Source organism: Bactrocera oleae, chromosome 2, assembly GCF_042242935.1.
Source record: "Bactrocera oleae isolate idBacOlea1 chromosome 2, idBacOlea1, whole genome shotgun sequence".
Taxonomy (NCBI): domain Eukaryota; kingdom Metazoa; phylum Arthropoda; class Insecta; order Diptera; family Tephritidae; genus Bactrocera; species Bactrocera oleae.
Genome location: NC_091536.1, coordinates 87827882 through 87844993, shown reverse-complemented (window position 1 = coordinate 87844993; position 17112 = coordinate 87827882). Strand labels below are relative to the sequence as shown.

The window sequence follows — 17112 nt, the reverse complement described above, 5'->3', positions numbered from 1 at the left end:
GTTGTTAAAGATCGGATAATTTAGCTCCTAGTAATCATTTAACCAAATTATAAAATTATGTTTCGAGAAAAACGCTTTAAAAGATAAACTGATTAAGTTGATTGAACTTCTTACATTTTAGAAGGCTGTAACTCAAAAACTATTACAGGTATCATTTAAAAATTTGTTTATGTTATTTGACCTATCTAAATAAGTAAATCTTGTTTTTTATGTTACTTTTATAATATAATACATTTTCTTTCATAAACCTCTTTAGACATAAAAAGCATTATTATGACTAACCTAATTAATGAATAAATTTAAAAGTAAATTTAAAATAAATTTTAAAAATAAATCCATTGACCACATAAGAATACAAAGCGCAGAGCATTAAATGTTGAAAAGCATGAAAGAGAATTAGGTTGCCGCAAATACCTACCATATTTACCAACAATATATGTTATATGTAAATATGTATGCAAATGTAAATAGTTGTCCGCGAAATGAATATAAAAATGTAAAAATAAAACTTGTATGCTAAAAATAAACGAAAACAAAAGTCAAATCAAAGGGCATTTATGTGCCTTTAAAGTTCGTCAGCCAAACGCCAAGCTGTCACCAGCGACACCTCCAAGCCCCACTTTGATTTAAAACGGTCATTAACTCGGCCGGCGACCAGCTGTTTGTTTATGCCGCAAAAAATTATGCAAATGACAATTTGTTGTAGATAAAATCGCTTACTTTTTCATTAATGCACACAAACACAAACAAATAGATGCGCCAAACTTTCCTTGTTACGCTGGTATTCATATTCAAATTTCTTTGGAGAAAATAAAGTGGCTCGGCAAAAGGTGGGACAGGCAAACATATATGCGTTACGGCTACGCTTCTGCGGCTCTGCAACGGTATATTATAATAAAATTGCAATCATTTTGTCTTCAATGGTTCCTCAGCTTTACAGATTATTTTTTAGTAAGTAGTTCGAGTTTTCGATAGTTTTACGGTTAATGAGCAAATTTCTGCAAATAATGAAATCAGTTTTTTGGAATTCCTCAAAGAGTTTGCAATAGAAAAACGTTAAAGCGGACAGTTGTAACTAGTGAAAATGTTTTTGAGACAATTGGTGCGTAAATAATAAGGAATATAATTTATATTTGAAACATGTAAACATATCATAGTTATAAAGATAAAATGCTCCTGTGTTATTTTGCGAGGCCCAACCAAGTCATAATTGCGCTCTAGAAGCTACGACTGTTTAAGTCCTTGCAAAGCGACGTTTCATATATTAGAAATCTCTGCATCCAATATCCCTTCGTTTCTTGAGAAATGTCTCTGAAGCGGTTTATTTCCTGAGCCCATAAAATCAATATTTGTCAGCTGGTCTTAAACGAGCCTTTACACAATATTTCTTTAAATATTTTCAGTTATGGCTCGTGGTAATTGGGGTGTGTCTCAATTTGGGAACAGCAAAAGTACTAAAGGAGACAATGAAGAAACGAAATGTTGGGTAAAATTTACTTAAACATATACTTACTACACATAATAACTGTCCCAATTATCACTTTTAGCAGCGCATCGAAGCAGCATCTTATAGGCACTGCCTTTGACTATGACTATTTTGCGCCAAAGGAACGGAGAGTTGCGCATCGTCATCAAAACTCCAATCCAACCACAACTCAGCGCCCATTTATACGCTATTGGAATAATTTCATACGTAATATACGCGTACCTGTACCCACGATCAGTTGGAATATGACTAATCCGTTGGTGAATCTCTTCAACGCTGGCTATACGAATGTCATCGACACGCCTGTGGCTAACTCCAATCATCAAAGCAAGAAGCGTAAGAGGAGCAAAAAAATACGTAAACATTCCGATACGAAGACAAAGCATTCCAAGAAGCAGAAACATACGGATGCTTATGATGACGTTGATGAGACTTATCACACAGTCAGTTATAATGGTTACGCAACGCCCTACACACTCGACTTCGATCCACACAAGGTTATTTACTACTACGACCCGAGCACTGGTCAATATTTTAAAATGCAGACGCCATATGTAAACAGTTACACACAGCCTGAACTGCAACAACAGCAATCGGATGATTCCGACGAGGAACCAGAAGAGCTAATAGATGAGTTAGTAGAGCAAGAGGAAACAGAAACGGCACAAATCGAGCCACCAACGATGGAAGCAGCTGCGGAAATCAGTGAAACCGAAAATGAAGAGATACCACAAGCAGTCGAAGAGGAAGCTCTTAGCGATGCTGAAGAAGTTTCCGGTGAAGTGGAGCTTATACCAGCGGATATGGAAAATTTCGACGACTCCGAAGAAGTGCAAACGCCAGTAAAACAATTGATGGAAGCAACTAAAATGAGCAAACCAAAAAATATTAAAAGTGTCGAAGAATTGCGTAATGCGATTAACGCTTACATGTTGGATGATCGTTTCAATAGAATGCGACAGCAAGCGAATACAGCGCAGAGGTACAAAATGTTGCGCAATAGAGTGAAACCGCACCCAAAGCAAACATTTACTCACTACAGGTTGCAACAAATTTAGCGATGCATATATTGAATTAAATTAAACTGACTACTTTTACTTAAATTTTAAAAATTGAAATTACTAAAACAAAAAGCTATCTTATACTTCTTAAAAGGGAAATTACTTTAATTATTTTTATACACATAAATCGGTAAATTAGCTAAAATTTAAATAAATTATAAAATGTACACTAATCTAGCAGCTAAGGCGTATCCACGGGCAGTTCTACATGTTTCACGTGTTCAACATCGTCGAAGTAGGGATGGATCATTGCATTTTTCGCCGATATTCGTTCATTTGGCTCGTAAAGCATCATATTCTGCGTAGAAAAAAATATGTTAGTTAGTTAATTAAAGGAAATAAAATAGCTGCAACTGAAATACCTTAAATAGATTAAAAGCTTCGTGCTTCACAAGCACTTCAGGTATATTCGTTTTCTCCCAACGTGGAAAATTGGCTTTGTAATCGGGTAATTGTGTAACACCTGGCCATACATTTTCATCCGGTGTGCCTAATGTGCGGAATATGCGATATAACTGATCAATTTCACTATCGCCGGGAAAAAGCGAACGCTTCATTATCTGCAAGTGAGTGGGACATTTTGTTTTTTAATTATTACTTACTCTTTATAAGCTATACTCTAAAGTAGTTTACTAACCATTTCCGCAAATATGCAACCCAAACTCCAAATATCCATGCCTGTTGCATAGTATTTCGTGCCTAAGAGTATTTCTGGTGCGCGATACCACAGCGTTACCACCTCGTGCGTATAAGCGCGCATTGGCATATTGAAGGCACGCGCCAAACCGAAATCTGCCAACTGGAATGCATACATATATATAAATATTAAAGCTATTTTTAAGATTTTTAAGTAATACCTTAATGTGGCCCTCAGTGTCGACCAAAAGATTCTGTGGTTTGAGATCACGATGTAATATACGGTTTGTGTGACAAAAGCATATAGCATCCAGAAGCTGATGCATGTAACTCTAAATGAAACAAATAAGTAAGGAAAATTAAATTAAATTAGTAATTGCAGAACTGAGAATATAATAAGAAAAAACGTTAACGTCGGTTGCGCCGAAGCTATATTACCCTTCACAAATATAAAAAATTTCGTATGGCAGCTATATTCTGGTCCCATATCGGCGGTTCCGACAAATAACAGCTTTTGAGGGAAAAAAAGATGTGTGCAAAATTTCAGATCGATTGATATGTCAAAAACTGAGAGACTAGTCGCGTATATACAGACAGACATATTTAAACCGACTCAGCTTGTCAGGCTGATCTTTTATATATATATATATATATATATATTATAGGGTCCGTGGTGTCTTTCTGGGTGTCACTTTTACACCCTGTTCAGAGTAAAAAACTTAAACTATTTCAAATAGAAATGAAAACTTGAGGCTAAGCTATAAGTAAATGACAAAGAAGACGTGGTCTATCAGTGGTGGATAAAAAGATAATATTCAAAAATAAATTGTTCCTATTGTGTTTTATTTCATATAATACCGCCAATATCCCAACATAACTCGCATTTAACAATTAAATTTCAAAATTTTGAAGTAAACACTTATTTTACTTAGTAAATACAAACACCTTGACAAGCTTAGGCGTGAACACATCCTTCTTTTTGTCCATTAATTTCTTCATGTCCATATTGAGATATTCAAATACCATGTACAAGCTGGAATCCGCCACCACTATATCGTAGAGTTGTACGATACTATTGTGGGTCAAGTCCTTAAGCAGCGAAATCTCACGTATTGCCGTTGATGGAACGCCTTCAGTTTCACTATAAATTAATTACAAATGTATTTATTTACTATGGCTTCATGAAGCTATTAATTTCTGCATTACTTAATAGTTGTCCATTCATCATGTTACAGTGAGTGCATAAAAAAGAAAGGCGCACATTTTTAGTTTAATCAATAAAGTGTAAATAATTAAATTAAGTACACACATAGACGTTGCACTCTGCTGAACCCGACAAAGCCGAATCATGTGGTGCTACGTGTACTATTTGATGAAAGCGCAGCATCCACATGATACGGGCTTTGTATGGCTGCTTCATTCAAAACAACAAACTTGTTTGGCTTCAACTAAAATAAACACATCAGTCACCGACATACACCAGTTTGTAATGCTTATGCTTATTTATCAACACTTTCATGTCAACGCAATGGGCATTCGATTGCCCAAGGCAAATGACATTCATCAAGGACAACGCACCTGCTACCAACATACGCCGCGCTACTACGTTATTCTCAATGTGCATATGTGTTTGTGTCTTGTCTCTACACCTACGCCAAGGATATAGACGTACAAACGTAAAACAGCGGCGTTGTTGGCAGCGCGCAAATTACTCCATGCTAAATATAAATAATAAACTTGCTCGCCTAATTGGTATATTGGTTGACTCACCTATCTAAACGGATCTTTTTTAGCGCCACATCCCGGCCTGTTTTCTTATCCTTTGCTTTGTAAACGATGCCATAAGTACCTTCACCAATTTTTTGCATTTTCTTAAAGTCGCCTACCTCAAGCATTCTGCCGGCCGTCACTACTTTAACACAAGCCTCAAAAGCAATAACATTTATTAGATATGCTAACGATTTTTATTTATCTTCACACAGTGTCAACGATTTATAAGAAATAATATAAGCTACAATAATAAACTGCTTAGCGTCAAGCGAAAATGCACAAAACGAAAATAAGAAATTGACAGTGGTAAACGCGCCGCAAAAGCGCGCGGCTCTCTCAACAGATTTTACGCTAGATGGCGCGGCGTGAGTCGCGTTGCCAAATACATAGCACTCTAATTGCTCTGCTATATTTTATTAAGTTGAACGGTTTTATTATGTTTCATGAAGAACTCGCAATAATTATTGAAACTTTTTTTATTATATTTATTTTAAGTCATTGCAACTTGTTTTTGCTTGGAAATACTTTTAAAACCTATTTAACTTCACTAATATTTCTTGAAATTCTATAATTAGTAAGTCTGGTAATGCAAGTAAATGATACGATCTGGCAAACAGGGAGTAGCGGTTGTTAGCGTTGTGCGCGGAAACTGTAAATTTTGCAAAAGTTTAAGAAAGTAAATTTATTATTAAGTGTAGTGTAATATTACGTGTTTTTTAAGTGCTTAGTGTTTATTATGTATTTTATGTGTTGTTTAGATTACGTGTGCGTTAGTCTTACTGAGTCAAAGTGTTTATTAAAAAAATGTCTGCCAATTCAAATCTTGTTAGAAAGGAATTCCGGCGGATGGTGGCGTCAGAAAAAGTGAGGTTAGTATTCTTATACGAAAATTATCTATAATTATTTGAATCTATTTGTTCAAATCTGAAATTTGTTGTCGAGGAATTAAAGCAAGCCGCAATTTTTAAGCTATGAGAAAATTTTTGTTGCAAATGAGCAAACTATTTAATTTGGTAGTGGAAGCGAAAATAATGAGTCTTCGATGCGTTTACTCTTACGCACTTGCATATGTATTGGTACATTTACAGCAAATTAGCTTTCGCATATGTTGATAAGTAAGTGCTTACGCTAGTGACTTGCAGAACATATTTTGCTTAAAAATCGGTTAATGTTATAAGTATGCGTACATATTAATGTGTGCAGTAATAATCTTAATAGAATCGCCTTCTACGAGATAAAAAATATTTCAATAAAATATTTATAAAATCTTTAAAATATAAAAAACATTATTTTTTATATATTATATTTTATATTCGTATTACATTAACGTATTCATGTTTTTTATTAATTATTTTATAAGATTTTACATGCCAAAAGTTATTTTAGGTGATATTGAAAAGTAAAGTGAAAATATGAATTGCGTGTTTGAATGGAGCAGTGTAATCTATTGCAATTACAAGGTAACATATGTATATTATAATTTTATATTTTGTATGAACTTTTTTTATTCCGTATTATTTCCTAATTAAACTGCTTAGGTAACTAGTGTTGCAACTTCTCCTAATATGAGAGCATATGTATGCATTAATTTGGAATTGCTACCGATTATAAGTTATTTGACCCACGGCGAATTGCTGCTTTGCCTTGAGCGCATTTTAGCAAAGACACAAACCATTAAGCAAAGTCAATACAAATATACTGTAATCTGAAAATTGTTTGATTTGTTAGGTATTTGTGATTATTTTCTCAAATTTATTCTCTTTTACTCTTGTTTGTAGCTCTTCTGCAAAACTTTTAAATTATATATCACTTCTATTCATATTTGTATACGCTTGCAACATGTTGCTACAGAGTATGTTATAAAAGTTTTGTTTATCCAACGGTTGTTTGTATCACCTCAAACTAATCGAGATAGATATGGAGTTATGTGTATATAAATGATCAGGATGAAGAGACGAATTGAAATCCGCCTAACTGTCTGTCTGTCTGTCAGTGCAAGCTGTGATTTGTGTAAAAATTGAGATACCTCAATGAAATTTGGTACACATGTTTCTTGGCATCGTAAAACGATTGGTATTGGAGATGAGCGTAATCGAACCACTGCTACGCCTATAAAACGTCATTCATCGAAAACCAATAAATTGCCATAACTAAGTTACATAACACGATACAAGACTGCTATTTGATACAATGAATTGCATTATAAAGGGGTATCTTCAGTCTAAAAAAAAGTGTTCATAAACCCGCTATATAATAGATTTAATGTGCATAACTCTTAAACCACTAAAGCTATAACAACCAAATTCACTAGAGACAAATCTTTTATCCGTCGAACTATTTAATAACTAGTATATTCCAAACATGATTTGGAAAGCAATTTGTTTTTGTGCGTCTTTTTCAGTATATGTCATTCATTTGAAGCGTAAACAACAATAGATTTTTCATATAAATTTGCTGTTTGTGTTCATTATTTTAATATGAAGAACACCTCAGCCGCAGAGCATAATTTAAAAAATGTCATTTTGGCTTTGAAGACGGCGGCCAAAAAGGTTTGAAAATGGGAAACTGAAAGCATTACTCCACGGAGATTGTTGCCGATTACGAGAAGGGCTTGCAGCTAACTCAAGCAGGTATTTTAAAATGTTTAATTGCAACTGGATATATTCAAAAGCAAGGAAATTCGATGCCGTATGAATTGACATCAACGATAAAGCTGAATATCCTTGGCGCCAAGTTAAGGCTCCTCACTAACATTTCTTCACTTCGATACAGAACGCCTTACTGGAATACGGTTAATTTCAGAACAGGGTATAAAAACTTGGCTTGATTCGTTTTTGTTCGTTAAGTCGGCGCAGTTCATTTTGGAAATTGCCAGAAAGAGGGGAATATTTTATAGCTTTAGATGGGCAATAATTTGAATAATGAGTATTAAATTTTCACACAATGATCCGTTACGTCCGCTTTCTACGCCACTCCTTTAAAAAAAAAACACATCCATAATCGTCTAGGGTATTGGCGAACCTATTGAGTTTATTGCTCAACCAATTTAGCTACTACAAAGCTATGTAAGAACTTCATTCAGTAACTTCAGTGCATTATTTTCATTTTCTAGCGACAACTATAAAGTTAAAAAATAACTACAACCAATTTTATTTCGCCTCCATATTAACGTCAAGAACCACTGATACAAGTTTAGTGTCACTGCTGCGCAAACAAACCAACCAAGACGATATAAACTACAGTTGGAAAAAATGTTGCCATTGCAATGCTCGACAACTTCTGACTTTTCGACTTGAACAAGTGGAAAAACTGAATGAAGCGAAACGTTATCAAAGCAGCGGCAGCAGCAACAGCAGCAGAAGTAGTTGTAGCAGCAGTCTAACTAGCTGAAACAGCAATCTGACCGAAAGTATCTCCGTTCGGCCAAATGTGGCAGATCAAAGTTGTATTATGCCACACTCCACTTGCAGAAAGTGCAAAAGTCACCTCGAACGAGCAACACAATCGCACAGCAACAAAGCAACAACCGACAACGCACACATACACGCCTGCATTGCACTTGTGAAAGCCTTTTTTTGCGCACAGACAAAGTCAATGCTGGCTTACAATGTGAAAAAGAAGTATAAATAAATAAAAAAAAAAAAAAAAAAAAATTACGGTAAACTAACTTTGTGCAACAAAATACGGCAGCGTACGCTGAGACGCAAGATAATAGCAAACACATAAATCTCGGTTGCTCCCGAGCAAACAAACGAAAAAACGCCAACAAAAACTATTGATAAAATAAACTGAAGAAAAAGTAGTAAATATATAAACAAAAAAAAAAAAAAAAGTTCCGTAACCAAAGTAGTACTATGGTTCACTACTTCATACATCCTTGTTATCGCCAAGAAAGCCTTATTGTTATTGTTGTTTGTTGTATGCACCAAAAACGCTTCCAATGACGAATCAAATGCGAGCGACCACTTTGGCAACATTATGGGGCAGCCGGCAGTCACTTGGCCACCGGAGCAATGCCACCGGAGTGGCCAATATCAACGTCTTTTTGTGTGAAACTCACAAAAGTGGCATATTCTCTACTGCTACTCCTTGACTTTTCTTTGCCACTTTGGACACTGTTGCAAATGGCGAGTTGAACGGTCAAAGTGAGTGGCAAAGGGACTTGTAAAATATACATAAATATGAGTGCAGTGTGTAGATATGAGTATGCCAATCATAATCTTCCACTCACATACACATATGGTGTAGCTGTAGTTGAGTGTGTCTATACGCATATTTGTATGTGTGCGGAAGTGTATAGTCAATATTATAGCTGACGCATTTGCATTGGACTTGTGCGTTTATTTGCCACTTCTTTTGCTGCTTATTCTTAAGCAGTCAACCAAAGTTGAAGTTTCTTAGTCGCTTGAGAGAGGCGCTACTTTATGAATAAGTGGAGCAAAGAGTGAAATGAACATATTTTACTTCAATTTTTATGTAGCATTTACTAAGCACCACTGACGACTTTAAAATAACTCCAATTTTGGATAAAAATGTTAAATTGCTCTCACTTATACCCTCCTTATCACTGAAAGACTTTCAGATGATGTTCTTCATGTTTAAAAGAAACTGAAGATTAGATGATGTTTTTTACTATTTAATGCCCTCAGCTCCTGTGAATACCGTTTATATGATAGTTTATACCCTTTAAAATATTATTTTTAAATCGGTATCTGAAATTGTTTTTGAGTTACAGCCTCTAAAGTGTAACCGTTTTTCTTAAAGCTACGACGGAGATGGCCAGAATCACTGCAGTAATGGAGGGCCCTTTTTATAGCCCCGATTGTAATCGCATGTAACTCGAAAAATATTTAATTTTGTTGGCAGACTGGGTGTGATCTTTAAGATCTTTTAAGATCTAGTTATATTAAAGGTTTGCTAATGGGGTTCTAGTGAACTTTTTTACTTCGAAAATATACGGAAATCCGTTACAATGACTACGTTTATGAAAAACTTTTGTTTGAACTCAAGAGCCACTAGGTAATAGCCATACACTTAATCAACTTATATGCAAAAAATATTTGTCATTAGACATAACCTTACTAATGGATCTTCACTTAGTGACTTAGTGGTGTCCTACTTTTTTCATACCGAGCTTTTCTTTGTAAAAGAAATTGTAAGTAATCTATTTGCGGAATACATTGACGGTAAATGTGAAATATTTAGACCATTCGTATCCAGTTAAATTACTTTGATTAGTACAGATTTAGAGTACGTTCCAAAAGTTCATAAATTTAATCACAATAACTGCCGCATAAGCATCAATTATGAACTGTTGAATGACTGAAAGCCTTGTAATCGCGTGCGAAATGTTGATACGTGATAATGGCATTTAAACCAAATAATTATACTCCCCAAAAAGACTCAAAACTGAAGAAATAGAGTTTGTTCACTTTTTTATTTGATTACTGTAAAGTAATGTTTATAAATTCTTTCTTTAAAGTTGTCTGGACAATAAAGATAATCGCACAAAAGCTATTATGAAACTAAACTTGTTTGGGATTGTCAATATACTATTTGTGCTTTTGTATTCCGTTCCGAAAAGTAATACAGATTGCTGGAAGAATTCAAATCAATACCAAATATCTTAACTTCTTCGAAAATGGAATGATGTACAGTTTACGTTTCATTTCAGACTTAGTTTTGTACTAGTAAATAGTTAATTCTTAGTAGTTATGCACAAGAGTTAGGCGATTCGAATCGTTTTCCGTTCGGGTACAAAATAAACCGTTCCATAAGTTCAAGAAAGCAACATACTTGTATATGTTCTAGGTAAAATAAATCCGAAATATGTCTCGCCTATTCCCACTCTTCCGCTAATTGTATTCTATAACAAAACTAAACGACATGTGATTCTAATTGCTACTAGATTTGAGATTCAAAACTCATACCCGTATGACCAAGCCACAACCACTGATATTAAACAATAGCAAAAACAACAATGATTGACATCACACAAAAAGCGGCTGGAACATCAGTCCTACATTTGCAACTTGCGGCAACATTGCAATAAAATTGAATGCGCATAACTTAACCAGCAATGGCGTTGAATGGATGAGAGTGGTAATGCAAGGAGTGTAGAGAGGCTTCTACAGCGCCTTACTTCACAGTTTTTGGGTATGTGCAGCTTAGTGCCTCTACACGAGATGTCAAGTGTAGTAGGATCGTCTACAAGTAAGCTGCGCAGTTGGCCAATTGAAAAACAAAGGAAAGGAGAAGAAATGCTGCCCAAGCAGATTGTGTGCTACAAGCAAAGCAAAATTGTGTAAATGCAACTGCTGGCTTGTAATATGCAAGACCGTGCCAATTTGTAGTTCTGACTGATGAAGGCGGAAGGATAGCCGAGGGCAAAGGAACTGGCATACCATTAGGCGTGAGAATGTTGTAGGAAGATGACTCTTTCCTTTCGAAATGTCGCAAAGTCCAAACCGCTTTAGGGGCCGTTAAGTTTAAAGGAATGAAGTCGGTGAATGCGGTCGTTGAGTGCTAGTTTTAAAGCTGAATATGAATATAGAAAATAAAAGCCATCGATATTTACAAATCGTTCCATTTTTTTGTCTACTTCCTTTAGTTAATATGCTTAGATAAAGTGCTATGACGAGAGACAAACTATCAAACTCGCTCAAATGTAAGATCAAGTCAGAAATGTAAGGGTTCTTAGCACCAGAAATCAACAAAAATTATATATATCATATTTGAGTTTTTTAACGCCGTAATACGTGGAGCTTTAACTTTTAATAACAATTTGTGAACCAAAAAAAAATTTACGTTTTGGCCTCTAATAACATATTAGACTGATGCGTGATAATATTCTAACATCTAATTTCCGAAAAAATTGTTCAGATTACATCACTATAGCATATATCTGTTCTGCAAAATGATCGATCAATAATTGAATATTTTCATTTGTGAAGGGTATTTTAGCTCAAATGCAATGTTTTTTCTTGTTTCCAACATGTTTTCATTCAAAAAACGTTTATTATATAACCACGAGTTAATGACATAATAGCTGAGCCTAAAAACAATAATATTTAATATGCTAAAATATATCCGAGACACACACCAAATAATATATAATTTATCAACCATGAGTTATACCTTTTGAAAATATATTTTCGAATACATGAAACTGGAAATTAGCATTTAGTATTTTACAGTTATTAATTAATGCTGCAGTTCTGGTCTAGGAGTCTTTCAGGGATATATTATATAACTATACGCTCGGTCTGTATTTTTGCTTCAGTTCGAGCTCTCCTTGAGTTCACATTTACATTTTCTTCTAAAACATCCCAATCGCTTTGCTTGAGTCACAAATCCGAAACTATGTCAGTGCAATAATTTTAAGGACAGCGTCTCAATGTAAGAACCTAGCAATAAATCTTCAGCACTAGGACTTCATGTAGCATACTTTCACTTTCAACTTACTTCACTACCGATATATTCCTCTACATATCTCGGTACTTGTTTAGGTGCATGCAACTTGATAAATACGTGAGCAAGCGGCCGTGTCAGATGTGGTGATTTTTGTGGTGTTGCCTTGTTTTGTTTTTGGCCAGCGTGTAACGGCAGCATGTTTATGTGCCGATGTGCGCATGTATGTCTGCGGCAGGTTAGGTGAATGTTGCGCTTGGGGACTTGTGTCAGCAAATGCAAAATGCCGGTGCACTAGTTTTATTTGTCACTGCTGCATGTGGCAAGAAAATGCCATGTCGGCCGTTGTGTTGCTAGAGCAGTGGCACATACTTGACTGCATATACTTAAATGTGTGCATGTATGTATGCTATATTGTGCAGCAAATGAAGAGCAACCGAGTGCTTTGTGCAAGTGTGCATGTGACAGTTGCACTGGTGGCATGTAAGCACTCGCTGGTGGTGCGAAGCTCTTCGCAGTTTGCAATGCCAAGCTCTTGTGTAAATGTATTTAACGCCGCTGTGGGTATGAAGGCTTCCACATTCACATGCACGCGTATGCATATGTGTATGTGTATAAGTGAATTAATATGTGCCATATTTATGTAACGTTAGCAACATTTGTTGTAGCTAGTCGTGCGAAGCCACTGAGATCCCTGCGCTAAATGTTGAGCAACTCTCTGGGGCACTGGATCGGAGGCAGTAGTAGCAGTACAACAATGAAAGAGAGTGGCTTGGCTAGAGCGAGAAAAGGTCCAAATGTGTCTCAAAATGAGGCTGTATCAGCTTTGTTGTTATTTATCTTGAAATACTTCTTAAGCTAACTGAAGAACTAAGAAGAAAAGCGTCCATCTTTTGATAGAATGTTTATGATCGCTGCTATGGATGGCTAAAAACTATGGAAACTATGGATTATTCCATAATCTCAAAATATATCAATTAGCTTAACAAAATTTTCTGAGTAACTACTACTTAGTACTAAATAACATTCTAATCGATCGTTTCAATTAATTTGCTTGTTCAGAGTCTGGTAGAAAATTTTCTGCTCCACAAAAATGGTTTGTACAATTTTTCGATTAAAAAACAACAAAAAAAAAACCACAAAATAAAAAAGAGAAAGAAATAAAGAATTTTTATAGAGTAGAAAATTTCCTATAAGACTATGAGCTTTGCAATTTAAAATTTTTTTTAAATTTCAAATTCTTTAATTTAACTGTTAGATTTATGAAAAAACCGTAAGGTCTATTAAATTTTTTTTAAAGGAGTTTGAAGCGAGATATGAATTTTTCTATCTGATAATAGGAACAAAATAGGAAACCGCTAAGCAGAGGAACCTCTCGTTACCATAAGGAGCTCATACTTGAAGAGCCTTCCTTAGAGGTGTCTATCAACCAATATTTTCAGAATACGAAGCGAAAAAAAAATTATTTTTTTTTGACCCATCCTAATGTACACCGTTTTGTTCAATAAATTCTTGCCATTTTTAACAAATCCGCATTTCTATTGGCAAAAAAATGCGACAGTAGATTGCCAAAAACATCTCTTGAGGCGCATTTTTTACTAGCAAAATCATTAATCTTAGATAGAAATTAGGTAGTAATGGTCTTGTGTACTTACATGAGAACAACTAAGCTACCGGAGTTTCTGGCGTGTCACTATCGTTGGGTGTGGTCTGGAGTTATTCTGATGGAACAAAAGCCTCTCCTTTTATCCAAAGTTGACTGCTTCTGCGCGATTGTTTCCTTCACACGGTTCAATTGTCACCTATACAGGCTTTATTATTCTATGAATATTTTCGAAAATTAGCTTTCCAGAGAGTGGTGCATCTTAGTCATAATAATTACGGGAAACCAAAGGGTCATAAACACCATTCACATTTTCAGCCGACTGGCTTAGAATTTTTGCTTTATCGTAAAATATGGCGTATTTTCTCTTTCCTGATCTTCATCTTTGAGTTGACAATAGTAACAGAATATTGCCTGACATGTTTTTCTTAGCACAGCATCTTACAGATCACTTAAGCCATTTATTAGAAAAATAATGAATTTCCTTTATCAATACCTTAAATTTCACTGTCTCGTCGCTTTTTTGAACTACAGCCAAATCATAAAGCTCTCTTATGTCATTGTGTCAAACATGCTGTGAGTAATCTCTTCACTTGGCATTCCACCGCCAAATGTGCTCAGAGTGCAATGCGAAAATATTAATTTACAGTTAATTGCTAAAGCATATGGCGCAAACATATTTTCGCTACGGCGATTCAATAAACATCAAATCAATTAAGTGCCGACCGCGCTAAATGGACAATGATTTATGGCGTTTTTAGTAAGTGGCCGGCCAGTCGGCGACATTGGTCTTGGAGTCGCGACGTTGAACCTCAGGCGCACAGCATCACATTAAATCACACTTAAGTAAGGCTTCAGTGCGGCTTCACAACACAAAGTGCACAAGTGACTTGCGTGAATGTGAAGAAGAACCGGCGCATATGTGGAGAGCATGTCAAAATATAAAACCCCAGCAGATTTTCAAGCTTTCCCATAGGCACTGAAGTATTTGTATGACAAACGGTGTAAGCATTAGCATTAATATGAGTGCATATATACCTACACAATTACATTTGTCTACATGGTTCGTATTTCTCTGAAAATTTACAAAATCATTTGCCACAACAACGAAAAGGATTGTTTTCGGACAATTGCAAGCCTTACAATTAAACTGCTAATTCATGTAATTGCCACAGCAGCAAAACAGAAAAAAAAACCAAAAAAAAAAGCGCAAAAAGTTCGAAGCACAACAGATCGCTCAACATTTCTGCTAATTGGAAAATTGCGTAACTCAAACTGCTTCAAAACGTGTTTTAATTTCATGTAAAAACAATTAGGCAACACCAACGGAAATGTTGTGCAAAGCCCACATCCAACAACAACAAGAAAGCAACATACACATAAATCGCTTACGTATTATAACTGTATAGGCAATTCATCGGTTAAGAACAATGGCTGACCGGCAATCAGACTGCTGATTATCATCCACAGCGCCCCGCGGCACCTCCGGCACCCTCAGATTCCGGTCATCAGTAGTGTAATCACAACAAGGCTGTTGCTGCTGATTTAATGCAGGGAATGCAACAAAAACAACGAAATGTTTTTAAACAATTGAAAAACAGTTCGCTCGACACAATTTCGTATATTGATGAATATCGCTGTTGTTGTTGTTGGCGTTTTTTCATAACGTTGTTGTTGTAATTGTTGTTATGTGCATAATGATGGCGCATGTGTCGTTGCATCTTTGGCCGTTAATTATGCAACGCTGACTGTTTTGGGCATCAACGGTTTAATGCGTTTTTAATGCCCCACAAATACACACATACACGAATGCACACATGCATACGCAGCAACGTTGATGCAACACGGGAAAGGTTATTGTGGCAAAATGCAGTTTCCGAGGAATATTCGCAACAAATTTACATTTTTAGGTATGTATGGTACATATGTATGTATCTTTGTATTGTATGAGCATGTGCCACCCAGCGTGATATTTTCTCGGTGCCTCTGTGATACTGTCTGCATATCTTTCTAAAAATCAACATTATTAGTTATACGTTGAAATTTCATATTTCTAAGTTAATATTATTATCATTAAGATTATACATAATTATAATGAAAAATACTTTTTGACCTAAAAAAATATGTGTTTGCTTTTAATCATATTTTTTTTTTACAAGAAATTACCCTGAACAGGGTATATTAAGTTTGTAACAGCCAGAAGCAAACGTCGGATACTCTATAGAGTGTATAAATGATTAGCTTGACGCGCTAACTCGATTTAGCCATGTTCGTCTGTATATAGGTATATATAAAACCAGTCCTTCAGTTTATCGATATCGCTCTGAAATTTTGTACACGTTCTTTTCTCCACATATCGGATCACAATATATGGGAATATAGTCCTTGTGTGGGAAACTTTTTTATTTGAAAATATATCTTAACGAAATTTGGCATGCATTTTTGGACTTCTTAATTCTTTTTGCACATATTTTATTATTATTTTTGAAAAAAATGTGAAAAAACGTATTGCGTGTGCGCCTCAATATTAGAAGCCTAAATGTAGGCAAGAATTAAATGCTAATAGGTAATTATAATGCTTTAGTTTGGATGGAACAATTTTTTTTTTCAAAAAAGAACAGTTATAAATTTCAAAAATCGATATACACGTTACAAAAAGTTTGCAACAATGTGTTATTTCAAAAACTGTAATATTGTTTATTCTGTATGACTCACAGAACACTATTACAAGACGTTTTTCTCGATTAACCAGATAAGCGAGACACCTGATAATAGTTTTTTATAAATAAAATCTCAATAACAGTGAAATTTAAACAATTTTTCAAAATCGAAATTTACAAAAAAAAATTTAAATTCGAAACAAAAGTATTATTTTTTCAAATATATTGCTGGTTTGAGGTAGCCTAGATGAGTTCACGAGGTTTTAGATAGTCATAATTATTAAATTTCATGAGAAAAACTTATTTTGTTGCACAGTATTATATTTAAATACATCGATATACTCGTATGTAGGTTTTTTAGGCATAAATATGCCAATGTATGGAAATGATTGTTATTGATTAATTTTATAGTAATTATAATTATAATTATTTATAATATAATTATATATTATATATAATATATATATATAAGAATATATATGTATA

General features: G+C 34.9%; 2 protein-coding genes across 3 annotated transcripts; one reads left to right on the top strand and one right to left on the bottom strand.

Annotated features, from left to right (window-relative positions):
* Positions 1–994: 994 nt before the first annotated feature.
* Positions 995–2544, top strand: LOC118680633 (uncharacterized). Of its 2 annotated transcripts, none has more exons than XM_036361252.2 (3): positions 995–1102; positions 1404–1486; positions 1551–2544. In XM_036361252.2, the coding sequence occupies exons 1-3, from the start codon at positions 1085–1087 to the stop codon at positions 2542–2544; spliced, it is 1095 nt and encodes a 364-aa protein (XP_036217145.2). In that variant the 5' UTR covers positions 995–1084. The 2 variants fall into 2 exon arrangements, with proteins under 2 accessions (XP_036217145.2, XP_036217144.2); XM_036361251.2 differs by having other exon boundaries at positions 1548–2544.
* Positions 2545–2625: 81 nt separating this feature from the next.
* Cdk2 (Cyclin-dependent kinase 2) lies at positions 2626–5244 on the bottom strand. Its single transcript, XM_014239720.3, has 6 exons — positions 4954–5244; positions 4129–4324; positions 3405–3515; positions 3185–3346; positions 2910–3107; positions 2626–2845 (listed from the first exon to the last, which is right to left on the bottom strand). The coding sequence occupies exons 1-6, from the start codon at positions 5076–5078 to the stop codon at positions 2729–2731; spliced, it is 909 nt and encodes a 302-aa protein (XP_014095195.2). The 5' UTR covers positions 5079–5244; the 3' UTR covers positions 2626–2728.
* Between the last annotated feature and the right edge of the window lie 11868 nt (positions 5245–17112).